The sequence below is a fragment of the Rhinoraja longicauda genome, chromosome 12 (genome assembly GCF_053455715.1).
Source record: "Rhinoraja longicauda isolate Sanriku21f chromosome 12, sRhiLon1.1, whole genome shotgun sequence".
Taxonomy (NCBI): domain Eukaryota; kingdom Metazoa; phylum Chordata; class Chondrichthyes; order Rajiformes; family Arhynchobatidae; genus Rhinoraja; species Rhinoraja longicauda.
The window spans coordinates 46,165,765-46,182,788 of record NC_135964.1 but is presented as its reverse complement, the minus strand read 5'-3'; the positions used below and the strand labels follow the sequence as shown (position 1 = coordinate 46,182,788).

The 17,024-nt window shown below is 48.1% G+C and overlaps 1 protein-coding gene across 1 annotated transcript; it reads left to right on the top strand.

Moving 5' to 3' along the window:
- Positions 1-2,271: 2,271 nt before the first annotated feature.
- On the top strand, positions 2,272-16,385 carry psmg1 (proteasome (prosome, macropain) assembly chaperone 1). The gene is made up of 7 exons (XM_078408787.1): positions 2,272-2,433; positions 5,902-6,011; positions 7,983-8,137; positions 8,850-8,912; positions 11,326-11,524; positions 15,273-15,409; positions 16,205-16,385. Exons 1-7 carry the CDS (start codon positions 2,333-2,335, stop codon positions 16,277-16,279), a joined length of 840 nt encoding a protein of 279 aa, XP_078264913.1. The 5' UTR covers positions 2,272-2,332; the 3' UTR covers positions 16,280-16,385.
- The last annotated feature ends 639 nt before the right edge of the window (positions 16,386-17,024 follow it).

Here is a 17,024-nt window from a genome sequence, read left to right as displayed (position 1 = left end):
AAATAAAAAGCATTTGCAAAGTTGTTTTTTGACCAGGATTATATTATCCAAGAGAATAACCAGCAAATGGCTTCACTTCTAGTTACCTCTGTGCCCCTAAGCCCTGCTCATTTTTCATTCACATTCTTGCAATCAGAGGTATCATCAGTAAACTGAAGTTTTCACAAGTTGCTGCTCATAACTATCTCTACCTTTAGCCTTTGCAATCTCTAGTTCTGGATGAAAAAAAAATTCCAACTGAAATCTGTTTTTTGCTCACCATTTCTAGTTATCCCATCCACATAAAAGGCTAGTTTAAACCCACTCCAATTAACATCCTTGCTAAGATATTGGTTTCAATAATCCTGAGATGAAACCTGCCAATTTGTGTACATTCCATGTTCCTCGAAAATAGTTCTAAAATTCCCCTTGTGCCCCACTCTTCCAGCCATTCATCAATCAATATACTCTGCACCCACTTATTGTAAGACCTGGATTTGTCAGGTCTAGGTGATCTGTAATCTTTTAGCCTCATTGGACTTTAGAGATAAAGCGCAGAAACAGGCCCATCAGCCCACCGAATCTGCAACGACCAGTGATCACCCCGTACATTAATGCTATCCTACGCACCAGGGGTTGTTTACAAATTTACTGAAGCCAACTAACCTACAAACCTGTACGTCCTTGGTGTGTGTGGGGAAACCGGAGCACCAGCGGTTGTTTACAAATTTACTGAAGCCAACTAACCTACAAACTTGTACGTCCTTGGTGTGTGTGGGGAAACAGGAGCACCCGAAGAACACACAGGGAGAACTGGTCAGGATCGATCATGGGTCTCTGGCGCTATGAGGCAGCAACTCTACCACTGCCCCACTGTGCTGCCCTATGGTACTTAGTTTGCCAAGAACCTTTTTTCTGATGACTTGAGATTGTTCAATAGAGACAAAGTAGGTATTTCATTGAAGATAGATGCAAAATGCTGGAGTAACTCAGCGGGATAGGCAGCATCTCTGGAAAGAAGGAATGGAGGATGTTTCACGTCAAGACCGTTCTTCAAACTCTAGTCCAAATGCCACCTATTCCTTCTCCTGAGATGCTGCCTGACCCGCTGAGTTACTCCAGCATTTTGTTTCTATCTTTGGTGTTCTTGGTTCTTAGTCCTCCAAACGTCAACCAGCATCTGCAGTTCCTTCCTACAGAGTATTTGATTTAGGTAGACACAAAATGCTGAAGTTTGAAGAAGAGTCTCGACCCAAAACGTCACCCATTCCTTCTCTCCAGAGATGCTACCTGACCCGCTGAGTTACTCCAGCATTTTGTGTCTACCTTTGATTTTAACCAGCATCTGCAGTTTTTGTCCTTAGTATTTAATTCTGTTTTGGGACATATGACAATAAAACACCCTTGACTCTCTTGAGGTTTTTTCAATTCTCTCCCTTTCCAGTTCTTTCAATTTATTCCACTGGAGGCCGGAAGCCCGACCTCTGGCGGTGAACCCAGTAATTACACGTGTAACCGGACCGCTGTGAGTACGTAGTCAGGGGTGAAGGAGCCCGCCCACTGGCTGTAATTACAGTCTAGGATGAGGGGCTTGCCCTCTGGCGGCGGATCGCTGTAATTTACAGTGTCTAGGATGAGGGAGCCCGCTCTCTGGCGGCGCATCCCTGTAAATCTTCGGTTTCCTCCCACACTCCAAAGACGTACAGGTATGTAGGTTAATTGGCTTGGTAAATGTAAAAATTGTCCCTAGTGGGTGTAGGATAGTGTTAATGTGCGGGGATCGCTGGGCGGCACGGACTTGGAGGGCCGAAAAGGCCTGTTTCCGGCTGTATATATATGATATGATATGATAATTACGCTGTCTGTCTTGGGGGAGCCCGCCCACTGGCGGCGGATCGCTGTAATTACAGTGTCTAGGATGAGGGTGCTCGCCCTCTGGCGGCGGATCGTTGTAATTAGTGTCTGGCTTGGGGGAGCTCGCCCTCTGGCGGCGGACCGCTATGATGACAATGTCGGGTTGGGGAGCCCACTCTCTGGCGGCGGACCGCTATGATGACAATGTCTGGGGTTGGGAAGCCCGCCCTCTGGCGGCGGACCGCTGTGATGACAGTCCGGGGTTGGGGGAGCCCGCCCTCTGGCGGCGGACCGCTGTGATGACAGTCTGGGGTTGGGGAGCCCGCCCTCTGGCGGCGGACCGCTGTGGTTACAATGTCTGGGGTGGGGGAGCCCGCCCTCTGGCGGCGGCGGCCGTGGCTGCCGACGTTCCCTGGGCCGCCTCACACGCGCCCCCTCCCGGCCGGGAGGCCGCCGGAGTTTCGTTGCCTGGGAGGCAGAGGCGGAACCAAGCCGGCAAATGGCCACGTTTTTCGGGGAGGTCGTCTCTGTTTTCTCCCGGGCGGTGGACGAGGAGGACGAGGAGGATGAGGAGATCAGAAGGGAGTTGGCGGGGCGCAGGTGAGGCTGCGGGCCGGGTGTTGGGGTGTGTTGGCCGAGGCAGGGCCGGGCCGCTGCTGGGCCGCTGCTGGGGTGAGGTGGGGTCTGACCAGAGGCCCCTTGGCGTTGATCCTGGTCTGCTGGGATTGACCCTGGTCTGCTGGTGTTGACCCTGGTCTGCTGGGGTTGACCCTGGTCTGTTAGTCTTGACCCTGGTCTGCTAGTCTTGACCCTGCCTGCTGGGATTGACTCTGGTCTGGTGGGACTGACTCTGCCCTGCTGGGATTGACCCTGGTCTGCCGGTATTGATCCTGGTCTGCTGGTGTTGACCCTGGTCTGCTGGGGTTGACCCTGGTCTGGTGGACTGACTCTGATCTGCTGGGATTGACCCTGGTCTGCTGGTATTGACCCTGGTCTGCTGGTGTTGACCCTGGTCTGCTGGGGTTGACCCTGGTCCACTGGGGTTCACCCTGGTCCGGTGGTATTGACCCTGGTCTGATGGGACTGACCTTGGTCTGCTGTGGTTGACCCTGGTCTGCTGTGGTTGACCCTGCCCTGCTGGGGTTGACCGAGGTCTGCTAGTCTTGACCCTGGTCTGCTGGTATTGACCCTGGTCTGCTGGAGTTGACCCTGGTCTGCTGGTATTGACCCATGTCCACTGGGGTTGACCCTGGTCCGGTGGTATTGACCCTGGTCTGATGGGACTGACCCTGGTCTGCTGTGGTTGACCCTGGTCTGCTGGGGTTGACCCTGCCCTGCTGGGGTTGACCGAGGTCTGGTGGACTGATTCTGGTCTGCTGTGGTTGGCCCTGCCCTGCTGGGGTTGACCCTGCCCTGCTGGGGTTGACCCTGGTCTGCTGGCGTTGATCCTGGTCTGTTGGCCTTGACCCTGCCCTGCTGGGGTTGACCCTGCCCTGTCAGGGTTCACCCTGGTCTGTTGGGATTGACCCTGGTCTGCTGGGGTTGACCCTGCCCTGTTGACATTGACCCTGGTCTGTTGGGATTGACCCTGGGCTGTTGGGATTGACCATGCCCTGCTGGGGTTGACCTTGGTCTGCCGGTATTGACCCTGGTTTGCTGGGATTGGCCTGATGCTGCTGGGATTGCCTGGTCTGTTGGGATTGCTTGGTTTGAAGGTGTTTTTCTGTGGTCTATTGAGGTATGCAGGGCTGCTGGGGTTAACTCATGGTCTGTAGGGATACTTTATCACCTGATCTACTGGAAATATCCCTGCCCTGCTGGGATCAGCCTGGAGCTGTTGGGATTCACTAGTTTGATGCTTTCCCCTCCTGGTCTATTGAGGTAGATGCAGGGTTGCTGGGGTTGTTAACTCATGGTCTGCCTACCGACTCGGTTTGACTCCTGTGTAGGAAAGAACTGCAGATGCTGGTTTAAATCGAAGATGGACAGAAAATGCTGGAGTAACTCAGCGGGACAGGCAGCATCTCTGGAGAGAAGGAATGGGTGACGTTTCGGGTCGAGACCCTGGGATCGGTCTGGAGCTGTTGGCACTCACGGGTTTGATGGTTTATTTTCCCCATGTCTATTGAGGTAGATGGAGGGCTGCTGGAGTTTGCCCATGGTCAATAGCGATTGACCCACACCAACTGGGTTTGACTCCTGATCTACTGGGAATATCCCAGCCCTGCTGAGATTAATCTGATCCGAAATGTCACCCATCCTTTTTCTCCAGAGATGCTGCCTGACAAGCTGAGTTACTCCGGCACTTTGTGTCCAACTTTGGAATAAGCCAGCATCTGTAGTTCCTTGTAGACACAAAATGCTGGAGTAACTCAGTGGGTCAGGCAGCATCTCGGGGGAGCAGGAATGGGTGATGTCTCGGGTCGAGACCCTTCTTCAGAGTCTGAAGAAGGGTCTTGTCCTGAAACGTCACCCATTCCCTCTCTCCTGAGATGCTGCCTGACCCGCTGAGTTACTCCAGAATTTTGTGTCTACCTTCAATTTGAACCAGCATCTGCAGTTATTTTCCTTCACATCTGCAGTTCCTTCCTGCACATTAGACTGAGAACTGTTAGGATCGTGTAGGCTGCAGAGGTTGATTTGGCTCTGCTGAGTGTAAGTGGTCTGTTTAAGTTTAGTTTTGTTTATTGTCACGTGTGTTGAGGTGCAAAGATTTTTTGTTGCTTTCTAACCAGTCAGCGGAAAGACAACACACATGATTCCAATTGAGCCGTCCGCAGTGTACAGACACTTGATGAAGAGAATAACGTTTAATGCAAGATAAAGTCCAGCAAAGTTCGATTAACGATAGTCCAAGGGTCTCCAATGAGGTAGATTACAGTAGTTCAGGACTGCTCACTAGTTGGTGATAGGATGGTTCAATTGCCTAATAACAGCCGGGAAGAAACTGTCCCTGAATCTGGAGGTGTGCGTTTTCACACTTCTGTACCTCTTGTCTGATGGGAGAGGGGAGAAGAGGGAGTGACCGGGGTGAGACTCGCCCTTGATTATGCTGCTGGCCTGATGGACCAGGCCTGTGGGAATTAACTCCTAGTTTGTTAGGATGGACCCTGCCTGCCTGCTTCGTTAAACAAAAAAAGGCACAAAGTGCTGTAAGCTCAGTGGGTCAGACAGCAACTGTGGAGAACACGAGTAGGTGATGTTTTGGGACAGGATCCTTCTTTGACAGTTACTTGTGTCTACATTTACTTGTGCTGGGATTAACTCTTGGTCCACAGGGATTGAGATGCGTCCAGTAGGATTATTTCCAGGTCTGCTGGGATTAAGTGGTCTGCAGAGACCGATCGTGCTCGAGACCTGGGTTCGATCCTGACTACGGGTGCTGCACTGTAAGGAGTTTGTACGTTCTCCCCGTGACCTGCGTGGGTTTTCTCCGAGATCTTCGGTTTCCTCCCACACTCCAAAGACGTACAGGTATGTAGGTTAATTGGCTGGGTAAATGTAAAAATTGTCCCTAGGATAGTGTTAATGTACGGGGATCGCTGGGCGGCACGGACTTGGAGGGCCGAAAAGGCCTGTTTCCGGCTGTATATATATGATGATGATGATATGATACGGGTGCTGTCTGTACAGAGTTTGTATGTTCTCTTGTATTACCACGTGGGCTTTCTCCGGGTGCTCCGGTTTCCTCCCACATTCCAAAGACGTACAGGTTTGTAGGTTAATTAGCTTCAGTAAGAATGATAAATTGTCCCTGGTGTGCAGGATGGTGCTAGTGTATGGGGTGGTTGCTGGTTGGCACGGACTCGATGGGCTGAAGGGCCTGCTTCCGCGCTGCATCTAAACTAAACTAAGGTAGCCACATCTTTGGTCAAAGATGAATTAAGTTTTCTAGGAATTTGACCAAGGTCAGTCGTGATCTTACTCAATGATTTGAGCAACCTAGCAGTTTCTGTTTATGTTCTTGAAGTTCATTGGAACTGATATACGCAGCGTGCCCCGGTTGTTTTTCCATTTTGTGCTCGGGTCATGAATGTCTTTAGCTGAATCTCATGTCTCCCCCATCAGAGATGTTACCATCCAGTGGAGCTCAGAGAGCAGATCATCGAAGGACCACTCGGCCACCCTGAGTATCCCCTGCTCCACATTGCTCATCGCCGTTGGAGAGAATGCTGCAGGTGAGTGAAGGAGGTGTTTTAGTTTTTAGTTTAGTTTAGAGATGCAGTGCAGAAACAGGCCCTTTGGCCCATCGAATCCTCCCCGACCAGCGATCCCCGCACATTAACACTATCCTACACTGGGGGCAATCTATGACATTTATACCAAGCCAATTAATCTACAAGCCCTGTACGTCTTTGGAGTGTGGGAGGAAACCGAAGATCTCGGAGGAAACCCACGCAGGTCACGGGGAAAACCGTACAAACTCCGTACAGACGAGCACCCGTAGTCAGGATGGAACCCGGGTCTCTGGCGCTGTAAGGCAGCAACTCTACCGCTGCGCCACCGTGCCATCCTCGCAGTGCCGCCCACCATGTTGCTGTCCGTTTGATGTCCGTGCTCCTCACCACTCTCTCGACGCCTCCAACGCCCATTCTTCCCAAAGCCAAACATGATTGCACATCAGATAACATGCTGGAAATACCCAACGGGTCAGGCAGCATCTGCGAAGAGGGGAACGGAGTTAATATTGCAGGTTGACGACCTTAATACCGAGGCTGCTGAAGATGGATCAAAATAAGCAATTGATGGTGCACAGTGAAGGGATGTCACTTGAAGAATTAAACTTTGGTCGCTGAAAGCTGAGGTTCACGCTGTGTACGATAGAACTAGTATCACTTGTCGGCGTGGGCACGGTGGGCCGAAGGGACTGTTTCCTCGCTGTATCTGTAAGGCTAAACTAAAACTAATGTTCAGTGCACGAGATAACATTGAAGTCTGGTAAAGTCCAATTCAAGATAGTTCAAAGGTCTCCAATGAGGTAGATTAGATGTCTGGAACACACTACGGCTGATTAAAACCCAGACATGGAGTTAGTGATTTCCATCTCCTGATTAACTTTGTTGTGTACCAATAATTCAATGCCAGGCAATTGTGGAATCACAGTAAAATAATCACGGTCACAATAATCCATGATTTGACCATGTGGATGGACCATTACCTGACCCTGGGAGACCAGATAATGTTTGCCACACTCCTTTTCAACTCGCTGGGCCCTGATTCCTCGGCTCACTCTCAATTCACTGGGACCCAGTGAAAAGTGGCAGAAAAATGTGAGGTGTTGCATTTTGGGCAGGACCCACACAGTGAATTGTCGGGCTCTGGTTAGTGTTATAGATCAGAGGGATCTAGGAGTGCAGGTGCATAGTTCCTTGAGGTTGGAGTCGCAGGTAGATCGGGCGGTCAAAAAGGCGTTTGGCACGTTGGCCCTCGTCAGCCAGAGTATTGAGTATAGAAGTTGGGAGGTCACGTTGCAGTTGTATCAGAACGTTGGTGAGGCCACATTTAGGGTATTGTGTTCAGTTCTGGGCACCGTGTTATTGGAAAGATGTTGTCAAGCTGGAAAGGTACGGAGAAGATTTACGAGGATGTTGCCAGGACTAGAGGTTCTAAGCTATAGGCAGAGGTTGAGTAGACTGGGAGGTAGTTGAGGCAGGGACTATCCCAACATTTAAGAAGTGGTTAGACAGGTACATGGATAGGACAGGTTTGGAGCGATATAGATGCTCCTCATCTCCATTGTAAAGATACATCTTTTTATTCTGAGGCTGTGTTCTCTGGTCCTAGCCTCCCTTGACTGGAAAGATCCTCTCCACATCCACTCGATCAAGGCCTTTCACTATTCGGTAGGTTTCAATGAGATCTCCCCATATCTTTCTAAACTCCAGTGATTAAAAGCCCAGTGCTGTCAAACGCTCCTCATCGGTTACTCTCATAAATCTCCTCTGGACCCTCTCTCCTAAGGCCTCAGATATGGGGTCCAATACTCAATACTCTCAACTGCTCAATACTCATACGTTAACCCAATCATTCCTGGGATCGTCCTCGCAAACCTCCTCAGCCAGGAGGCGCAAGGACCTGAGCCTGCTGGATTATTGGGCTTTTATTGTCATGACATTGTTGATCGTGTAGTCTTTGTGTTTGTTTAACAGGGTTTCTGAACTCCTTCGTACAGTGCTGTGGGAGTTGGGAAGTTGTTGGAGCTGTTACATTGTGCAATGAACGAGTCCAGAGACAACTTACCTCGGAGAAGCAGTTTTCTGCAGATTCATCGTGCCTGCTCTATCGACTGACATCCGACCCAACTGTGAGTTGCTTTATGTTTGAGTGCAAGGAACAGAGTGAGGAGTAGATCATTGGAATCTCTTGAGCTTTCGTTCATTCCCAGGCGTTAGACTTTAGAGACACAGCGTGGAAACAGGCCCTTTCGGCCCACCGAGTCCGCACCGATCAGCGATCACCCCGTACTCTAGCACTATCCTACACACAGCCAATTAACCTACAAACCCGTACATCCTTGAGTGTGGGAGGAAACTGGAGCACCCGGAGAAACCCCACGGGGTCACAGGGAGAACGTACAAACTCCGTACAGACAGCACCCGCAGTCAGGATCGAACCCAGATCTCTGGCCTTGTGAGGCAGCAGATCTACCAGCTGCGCCACTGTGTTGTGGTCATGTTGTACATTTTCACACAGATACAGCAATAACACGCCACGAAAGATGCTTCATTAGTAGCAAAGTGGTGCAGGACCCTTTGATGTGTTAAACGCTTTGTAGTACAGGTGCCCCCCCCCGGCTTACGATGTTTCGACTTTGTGATGGTGCAAACGGCAGCGACCCGTAGCGAGCCTCCGCCGCTCGCCTCCGGCCACGTGATTGCGTGCATTACAATGCATTTCGGTTTCCGATGTGTTTCTCGGAACGGAGCCCCATCGGAAGCTGAGGAGCACCTGTAATGGACGTTGTTTCCCCTCATGTGCTGGGTTTGGCCTGATCCACTCTCTTTGTGTGACTGCAGATTTTGAGCTGCCACTGTACCTGCTACATAGCCGAGGATCAGCTCTTCCACTGGGCTGAGAAGGTAGGTGCTCTTCCACCAGTCTCCTCAGTCTGTGTTGCCTTGTAGCTCTTGAGTGCCGTTAGTGGGTTCAGGGCCAGTGGTTATCTCGTCATGTAAAAATATTCTCTTTGCCCAGATTTATTTTGGTTTGGAGATGTAGCATGGAAACAAGCCCACCGAGTCCACACTGACCATTCATAGTCATTCTATGTTATCCCACTTTCTCATCCACTCCCTACACACCAGGGGCGATTTCACAGAGGGCCAATTAACTTACAGACCTTCACGTCTTTGGGATGCGGGAGGAAACCCATCCGGTCACAGGGAGAACGTGCAAACTCCACACAGACAGCAGCCGAGGTCAGGTTTGAAGCTGGGTCTCTGGCACTGTGAAGCAGCAGCTCTACCAGCTGCGCCGCTCCCATGGATGTAAAGACGTTGACTTTCAGCGATTACCGTACTGGATTAGCCGTCTTAGAACCGGAGAAGGTGTGTTCAGATCCAGCTGTGAGCAGCTGAGGACTTGAGCACCACTTGAAAGGAATCTGAAAGAAGGAAAGATTATGGGATGGCAGGACTTTCATATGAAGAAAGACTGGATAGACTCGGCTTGTACTCGCTGGAATTTAGAAGATTGAGGGGGGATCTTATAGAAACTTACAAAATTCTTAAGGGGTTGGACAGGCTAGATGCAGGAAGATTGTTCCCGATGTTGGGGAAGTCCAGAACAAGGGGTCACAGTTTAAGGATAAGGGGGAAGTCTTTTAGGACCGAGATGAGAAAGTTTCTTTTCACACAGAGAGTGGTGAATCTGTGGAATTCTCTGCCACAGAAGGTAGTTGAGGCCAGTTCATTGGCTATATTTAAGAGGGAGTTAGATGTGGCCCTTGTGGCTAAAGGGATCAGGGGGTATGGAGAGAAGGCAGGTATGGGATACTGAGTTGGATGATCCGCCATGATCATATTGAATGGCGGTGCAGGCTCGAAGGGCCGAATGGCCTACTCCTGCACGTATTTTCTATGTCTATGTTTCTATGTTAGAAAAATGATCACACAGACAATGGATTGCTTTGCGAACCCAATTGGTCTTTACTGATGTAGGTAAGAGAGGAACCCTGCCACTTCTCTGGCTTTCAGCCTCTGTGTACTTGTCGATGCCCAGTATCTTCCACCCAGTTGTAAGACTTTCCTATCATCCAGGCATTTAGATGGTAGTAAAAGCCAGCATTTCCTGGATGCCCACAACTATAAATTAATAGCATTATACTGCCACACCTCTATAATGAGGATTGTGGCTCAATATGCAAAGGCAGGAGAGCGCGTACTTTTAGTTCGTAAGTTCATAAGTGATAGGAGCAGAAATAGGCCATTCGGCCCATCATGTCTACTCCGCCATTCAATCATGGTTGATATAGCCCTCTCAACCCCATTCTCCTGCCTTCTCCCCATAACCCCCAACACCTTTACTAATCAAGAATCTGTCAATCTCCGCCATAGAAATATCCATCGACTTGGCCTCCACAGCGGTCTGTGACAATGAATTCCACAGATTCACCACCCTCTGACTAAAGAAATTCCTCCTCATCTCCATTCTAGAGGTACGTCATTTTATTGTGAGATAACGGCCACTGGTCCTACACTCTCCCACGAGTGGGAACATCCTCCCCACATTCATTCTATCCAGGCCTTTCACTATTCGGTAAGTTTAAATGAGGTGCTCACTCATCCTTCTAAACTCCAGCGAGTGCAGGCCCAGTGCCTTCAAACACTCAACATACGTTAACCCAATTACACTGGAATTTAGAAGGATGAGAGGAGATCTTATCGAAACGTATAAGATTATTAAGGGGTTGGACACGTTAGAGGCAGGAAACATGTTCCCAATGTTGGGGGAGTCCAGAACAAGGGGCCACAGTTTAAGAATAAGGGGTAGGCCATTTAGAATTGAGATGAGGAAGAACTTTTTCAGTCAGAGAGTTGTGAATCTGTGGAATTCTCTGCCTCAAAAGGCAGTGGAGGCCAATTCTCTGAATGCATTCAAGAGAGAGCTAGATAGAGCTCTTAAGGATAGCGGAGTCAGGAGGTATGGGGAGAAGGCAGGAACGGGGTACCGATTGAGAATGATCAGCCATTATCACATTCAATGGTGGTGCTGGCTCGAAGGGCCGATTGGCCTCCTCCTGCACCTATTGTCTATTGTCTATTGTCTATTCCTGGGATCATTCTTGTAAACCTCCTCTGGACCCTCTCCAGCGCTAGATTGTGGCAATAGTGTCCTTTTCAACCTCTTGTATTCCTGTCAAGTCCGGTCAACAATAAAGTGGACCAAACCTGTCAACCGGTGGGAGCGACCCTTGTCTGAGGTTGCACTTGTATTCTGCAACCAAGGGGAAGGCATATTTAACAATGTTAACGACTTTTCTTTGCATTGCAGGTTTTTGAAAATATCCAGAAAAGGAACCTAAATGTCATAGTCCTGTCGAGCTCTTCCGTGACTGAATATAAATCATCCCGGTCCATTCCCAGCATCCCTGTCCCTTTCCTTCGAGCACTGAAGACAAATACACTGCAGGAGCTTCCCCAGTGCGAGTTACTGGAGCAGCCCAATGTCATCTCGGGGTTACCTGCAGCAGGTATGTGTTCTGTAGCAAAGGGCAGGCAGAGGATCAAACTATTGACGACTGCCGACAGTATTTCTTTCCGTCAATGTGCCAGGGTGGTTCTTCGCTCCAGTGATAACGAAACCCTTTATCATGCCATCGCGGCACGTAAGACAGCAAAGACTGTTTAGTTTGGAGATACAGCGCAGAAACAGGCTCTTCGGCCTGCTGAGTGGGCGCCAACCAGCAATCCCCGCACACTAACACTATCCTACACACACTAGGGACAATTTACATTTATACCAAGTCAATCAACCTGTAAACCTGTACGTCTTTGGAGTTTGGGAGGAAACCGAAGATCTCGGAGAAAACCCACGCAGGTCACGGGAGAACGTGCAAACTCCGCACAGACAAGCTCCCTTAGACAGGATTGAACATGGGTCTCTGGCGCTGTAAGGCAGCAACTCCACCGCTGTGCCACCGCAAACTGGTATTCCTTACATTGAACCAGTAGAGATTTTCCCGTTTTTGATTGAATTTTCTTTTACTTTTCCTTCCCCTGACATGATGTTTATATAAACAACTAATACTCCATAAGACATTGGTGCAGAATTAGGTCATTCAGCTTATCCAGTCTGCTCCACATATTTTTCCCTCTCAACCCGATTTTCCTGCCTTCTCCCTGTAACCTTTGACGCCCTTACTGATTAAGACTGTTGATTTCTGCTTTAAAAAATCCCAGTGACTTGGCAATGAATTCCACAAAATCACCACCCTCTGGCTCAAGAAGTTTCTCATGGAGTCATAGGGCAGCGCATGGAGTCATAGGGCAGCGCATGGAGTCATAGGGCAGCGCATGGAGTCATAGGGCAGCGCATGGAGTCATAGGGCAGCGCATGGAGTCATAGGGCAGCACATGGAGTCATAGGCCCTTTGGCTCAACTTGCCCATAATGACTAAGATGCCCATATACGCTAGTTCCATTTCCCCATGCTTGACCCCTATCCCTCTAAACCTTTCCTATCCAGATACCTTTCCAGGTGTCTTTTAAATGTTGTTATTGTATTTGCCTCAACCACTTCCTCTGGCAACTCGTTCCATTTACAACATCCTTACTGTGTGAAAAAGTTGCCCCTCAGGTTCCCAGTGAATCTTTCACCTCTTCGGTTTAAACCAGCTTCTGTAGTTCCTTCCTACACTATACATATATACAGTGCATTCAGAAAGTATTCAGACCCCTTCACCTTTTCAACATCTTGTTACGTACCAGCCTTATTTTAAAATTGATTAAAAAAAATTTTTTTTATCATCAATCTACACACAATACCCCAGAATGAAGAAGCGAAAACAGGTGTTTAGAAATTTTTGCAAAGTAATTAAAAATAAATAACTGAAAAATCACATTTACATAAGTATTCAGACCCTTTGCTATGACACTCAAAATTGAGCTTAAGTTCATCCTGTTTCCATTGATTATCCTTGAGATGTTTCTACAACTTGATTGGAGTCCACCAGTGGTAAATTAAATTGATTGGACATGATTTAGAAAGGCACACACCTGTCTATATAAGGTCCCACAGTTGACAGTGCATGTCAGAGCAAAAACCAAGCCATGAAGACAAAGGAATTGTCCGTAGACCTCCGAGACAGGATTGTGTCGAGACACAGATCTGGGGAAGGTTATAAAACAATTTCTGCAGCATTGCAGGTCCCGAAGAGCACAGTGGCCTCCGTCGTTCTTATATGAAAGACCTTTGGAACCACCAGGAGTCTTCATAGAGCTGGCTGCCCGGCCAAACTGAGCAATCCAGGGAGAAGGGTCTTGGTCAGGGAGGTGACCAAGAACCCGATGGTCACTCTGACAGAGCTCCAGAATTCCTCTGTGAAGATGGGAGAACCTTCCAGAAGGACAACTGTATCTACAGCACTCCACCAATCAGGCCTTTATGGTAGAGTGGCCAGAAAGAAGCCACTCCTCAGTAAAAGGCACATGACAACCAGCTTGGAGTTTGCCAAAAGGCACCTAAAAGACTCTCAGACCCTGAGAAACAAGATTCTCTGGTCTGATGAAACCAAGATTAAACTCTGACCTGTATGCCAAGCGTCACGTCTGGAGGAAACCAGACACTGCTCATCACCTGGCCTATACCATACCTACGGTGAAGCATGGTGGTGGCAGAATCATGCCGTGGGGATGTTTTTCAGCGTCAGAAACTGGGAGACTAGTCAGGATCGAGGGAAAGATGAACGGAGCAAAGTACAGAGAGATCCTTGATGAAAACCTGCTTCAGAGCATTCTGGACCTCAGACTGGGGCGGAGGTTCACCTTCCAACAGGACAACGACCCTAAGCATACAGCCAAGACAACTCAGGAGTGGCTTCGTGACAAGTCTGTGAATGTCCTTGACTGGCCCAGCCAGAACCTGGACTTGAACCTGATCGAACATCTCTGGAGGGACCTGAAAATAGCTGTGTATCGACGCTCCCCATCTAACCTGACCGAGCTTAAGAGGATCTGCAGAGAAGAATGGGAGAAATCACCCAAATACAGGTGTGCCAAGTCCTACCCAAGAAGACTTGAGGCTGTAATCGCTGCCAAAGGTGCCTCAACAAAGTACTGAGTAAAGGGTCTGAATACTTATGTAAATGTGATATTTCAGTTATTTCGTTTTAATTACTTTGCAAAAAATTCTAAACACCTGTTTTCGCTTTTTTATTATGGGGTATTGTGTGTAGATTGATGATTAAAAAAATGAATTTAATCCATTTTACAATAAGGCTGTAACATAACAAAATGTGGAAAAAGTGAAGGGGTCTGAATACTTTCTGAATGCAATAATATATTAGATAAGCGTCTCAGAAACAGTACGAGTGTATAGCAGTCGTACACTGAGACAGTATACAGAATCGCCAGTTTGGTGCCATTTTCAAATCCCAGTTGTTGTAAGTGCAAGGATTTTGACCTGGTCATGAAGGTCTATTGTCCTGGCAGCGTTGCAGGGTCGGCCTAGCCAATGCCTTGGCCTGACTTTGGTGTTGTCTTTCCCATGCCTTCTCACACGAAGAGCAGTAACTCATGGGAAACAAAAGAGCAGTAACTCAGTGCAGCATCTCTAGAGAAAAATAAACGGGTGACGTTTCGGGTCAAAACCCTTCATCAGACTCTGAATGTGCAGAGACACTGCCTGACCCGCTGAGTCACTGCAGCATTTTGTGTCCATCTTCGGTGCCCCTTCCTAAACAGTAACTCGTGGGGTTTGGACTCATGAGCAGCTCTCATTCCCACAACCAAGCGGCCATTTCTTGTGGATGATCCCAGCAGTGAGTGGCACTGAAGCCTATAATGAGAACCTCGCTGCCGCCCTAAATCCAAGATGCCGGCGAACCCAGACGACTCTTTGTGTGTTAGTCGCAGAAGCTGGCCTGTCATCACACATTACAATCCCTCCACACTTTTAAAATCTCTTCTCCTACAGCAACATTTCTCACTTTAACTATGATCTGTACACTTGATTATAATCATGTATTGTCTTTCCGCTGACCGGTTAGCGCGCAACAAAAGCCTTTCACTGTACCTCGGTACACGTGACAATAATCTAACTAAACTAAACTAACTAACTAACTAAAAGGGATCAACCAGATTAATTCAGACCCGAGTAAAAATGTCGCACATGGCTCGTTTGCCATTTGGATGCACCCAGTTGCCTTTTGAGGATTCTGGAGGGTTGGTGTGGGGAAGATCAAGAACTGAAAGTTGTGTTTTCTTCTTCTTTGTTCCCAGTTCTGACCCACTGTCAGATTCAACAGATACCTGCTGTGCTCTATCACTGCTACAGTGACGTTGCAGCACTAGACACGTTGACAGCAGAAGCCTTCAAGCCAGTGCTTGCAAGTAGGAGCTTGAAACCTTTTGTAAAGGTAAGGACAATTCACCCTTCATAGTTATAGAACATAGAACAGTACAGGAACAGGCCCTTCGGCCCACAATGTCAATGCCCGTCATGATGCCAAGACCATCGCTTGTCCACCTGCACATAAGCCATATCCCTCCATTCCCTGCATATCCATGTGCCTATCCAAAGGTCTTATAAATGCCACTATCGTATCTGCTCCAACCAGTATGTGGAGATATGGTTGCAGTATTTTATGCTGTTGAAGTGTACATTAAAGGGCATGAGTCGGGAAAGGTAACATTTGTGTGTACGTTATATACGAATTGAAAACCAATTACCTTGGCATTAGATTTAAAGCAGTGATGTGATCTACTTGATGAGGTAATATAGAAGATAACAGCACAGGAACAAGGGCCTTCAGCCCACGGTGTCTGTGCTGAACATGATGTCAAGTTAAACTAATCTCTGTCTGCACATGATCCATATCCTTCTATTCCTTGCATATCCATGGCCTCTTAAACGCCACTATCGTTTTTGCTTCCACCAGCCATCATTCTATGTATAAGACAAGATGTATATGCTGCTTGACCTACAGTTTTGATGCGAGGACAGGAATGTTGGCGAATTGGAACCTATGGGATATAATACAGCCGTAATTTTACAGCCAGTGTGGAATGATAACTATTTCCTCTCCCCTTCACCCTGTCTGTCCCCCCTCCGTCCCAACTCGACACTACAATTTCCAGCCCGTGAATCCTTAGAGGTTAGAAACCCTTGACACTTAGAAATATTTTTGAATAGTTTCTTTGTTTCTTTGCAGGTTACGACACGAAGTGCGGAAATATTACAACGGTTAGTTGATGCAAACAAGATCCAAAGCAACCTGTACACATGAGCCTAACATTTTCTAATTAGTTTGTAAATGAATGCCTGAGTGGTTTCCAGAAGGAGTTGTTACCTAGATTTAACGATGTTTTATTAAATAGAAATAATTAATCACAGCAGTTTTTGTTCAACAGTGATTTGAAGTATTTTAATAAACCGTGGCAAGTACTGTAGACGCCGTCAGCTTGATTACTTTTATTTTTTTTCTGTAAAGTTTTTTTTTCATAGCAGTAATCTTAAGCCCCAAAATCTAAACTGATCATTTTGCGAAGTGGTTCTTTATGTTGGGCAATTGTTAAGATATGCAGCAAAACAGGTGCCTTAGTTTCTCTTGTAGGTCATGGAGTCATACAGAACGGATACAGGCCCTTCGGCCCAACTCATCCATGCCGGCTAATATTCCCCATCTAAGCTAAAGAGAGGCACGGTGGCGCAGCGGTAGAGTTGCTGCCTTACAGCGAATGCAGCGCCGGAGACCCGGGTTCGATCCCGACTACGGGTGCTGTCTGTACGGAGTTTGTACGTTCTCCCCGTGACCTGTGTGGGTTTTCTCCGAGATCTTCGGTTTCCTCCAAGGACCTACATTTTGGCCGGTGTGGGGCGAATTGGGCTGAAGGGCCTGTTTCCACACTGTATCAAACTATGACTCTGTGACTCTAAGCTAATTCCATTTGCCTGCATTTCATTCATATCCCTCTGAACTTTTCATAGGATATAAAACTGTACAGCACAGGAATTGCCCCATCGGACCACAA

What these genes read in the sequence shown, in the direction of transcription:
- psmg1 (XM_078408787.1), top strand. Translation starts at nt 2,333, where the DNA reads ATGGCCACGTTTTTCGGGGAGGTCGTCTCTGTTTTCTCCCGGGCGGTG. An exon ending in AGGGAGTTGGCGGGGCGCAG is followed by an intron (nt 2,434 to 5,901) that starts GTGAGGCTGCGG and finishes CTCCCCCATCAG; the next exon opens with AGATGTTACCATCCAGTGGA. An exon ending in GACTGACATCCGACCCAACT is followed by an intron (nt 8,138 to 8,849) that starts GTGAGTTGCTTT and finishes GTGTGACTGCAG; the next exon opens with ATTTTGAGCTGCCACTGTAC.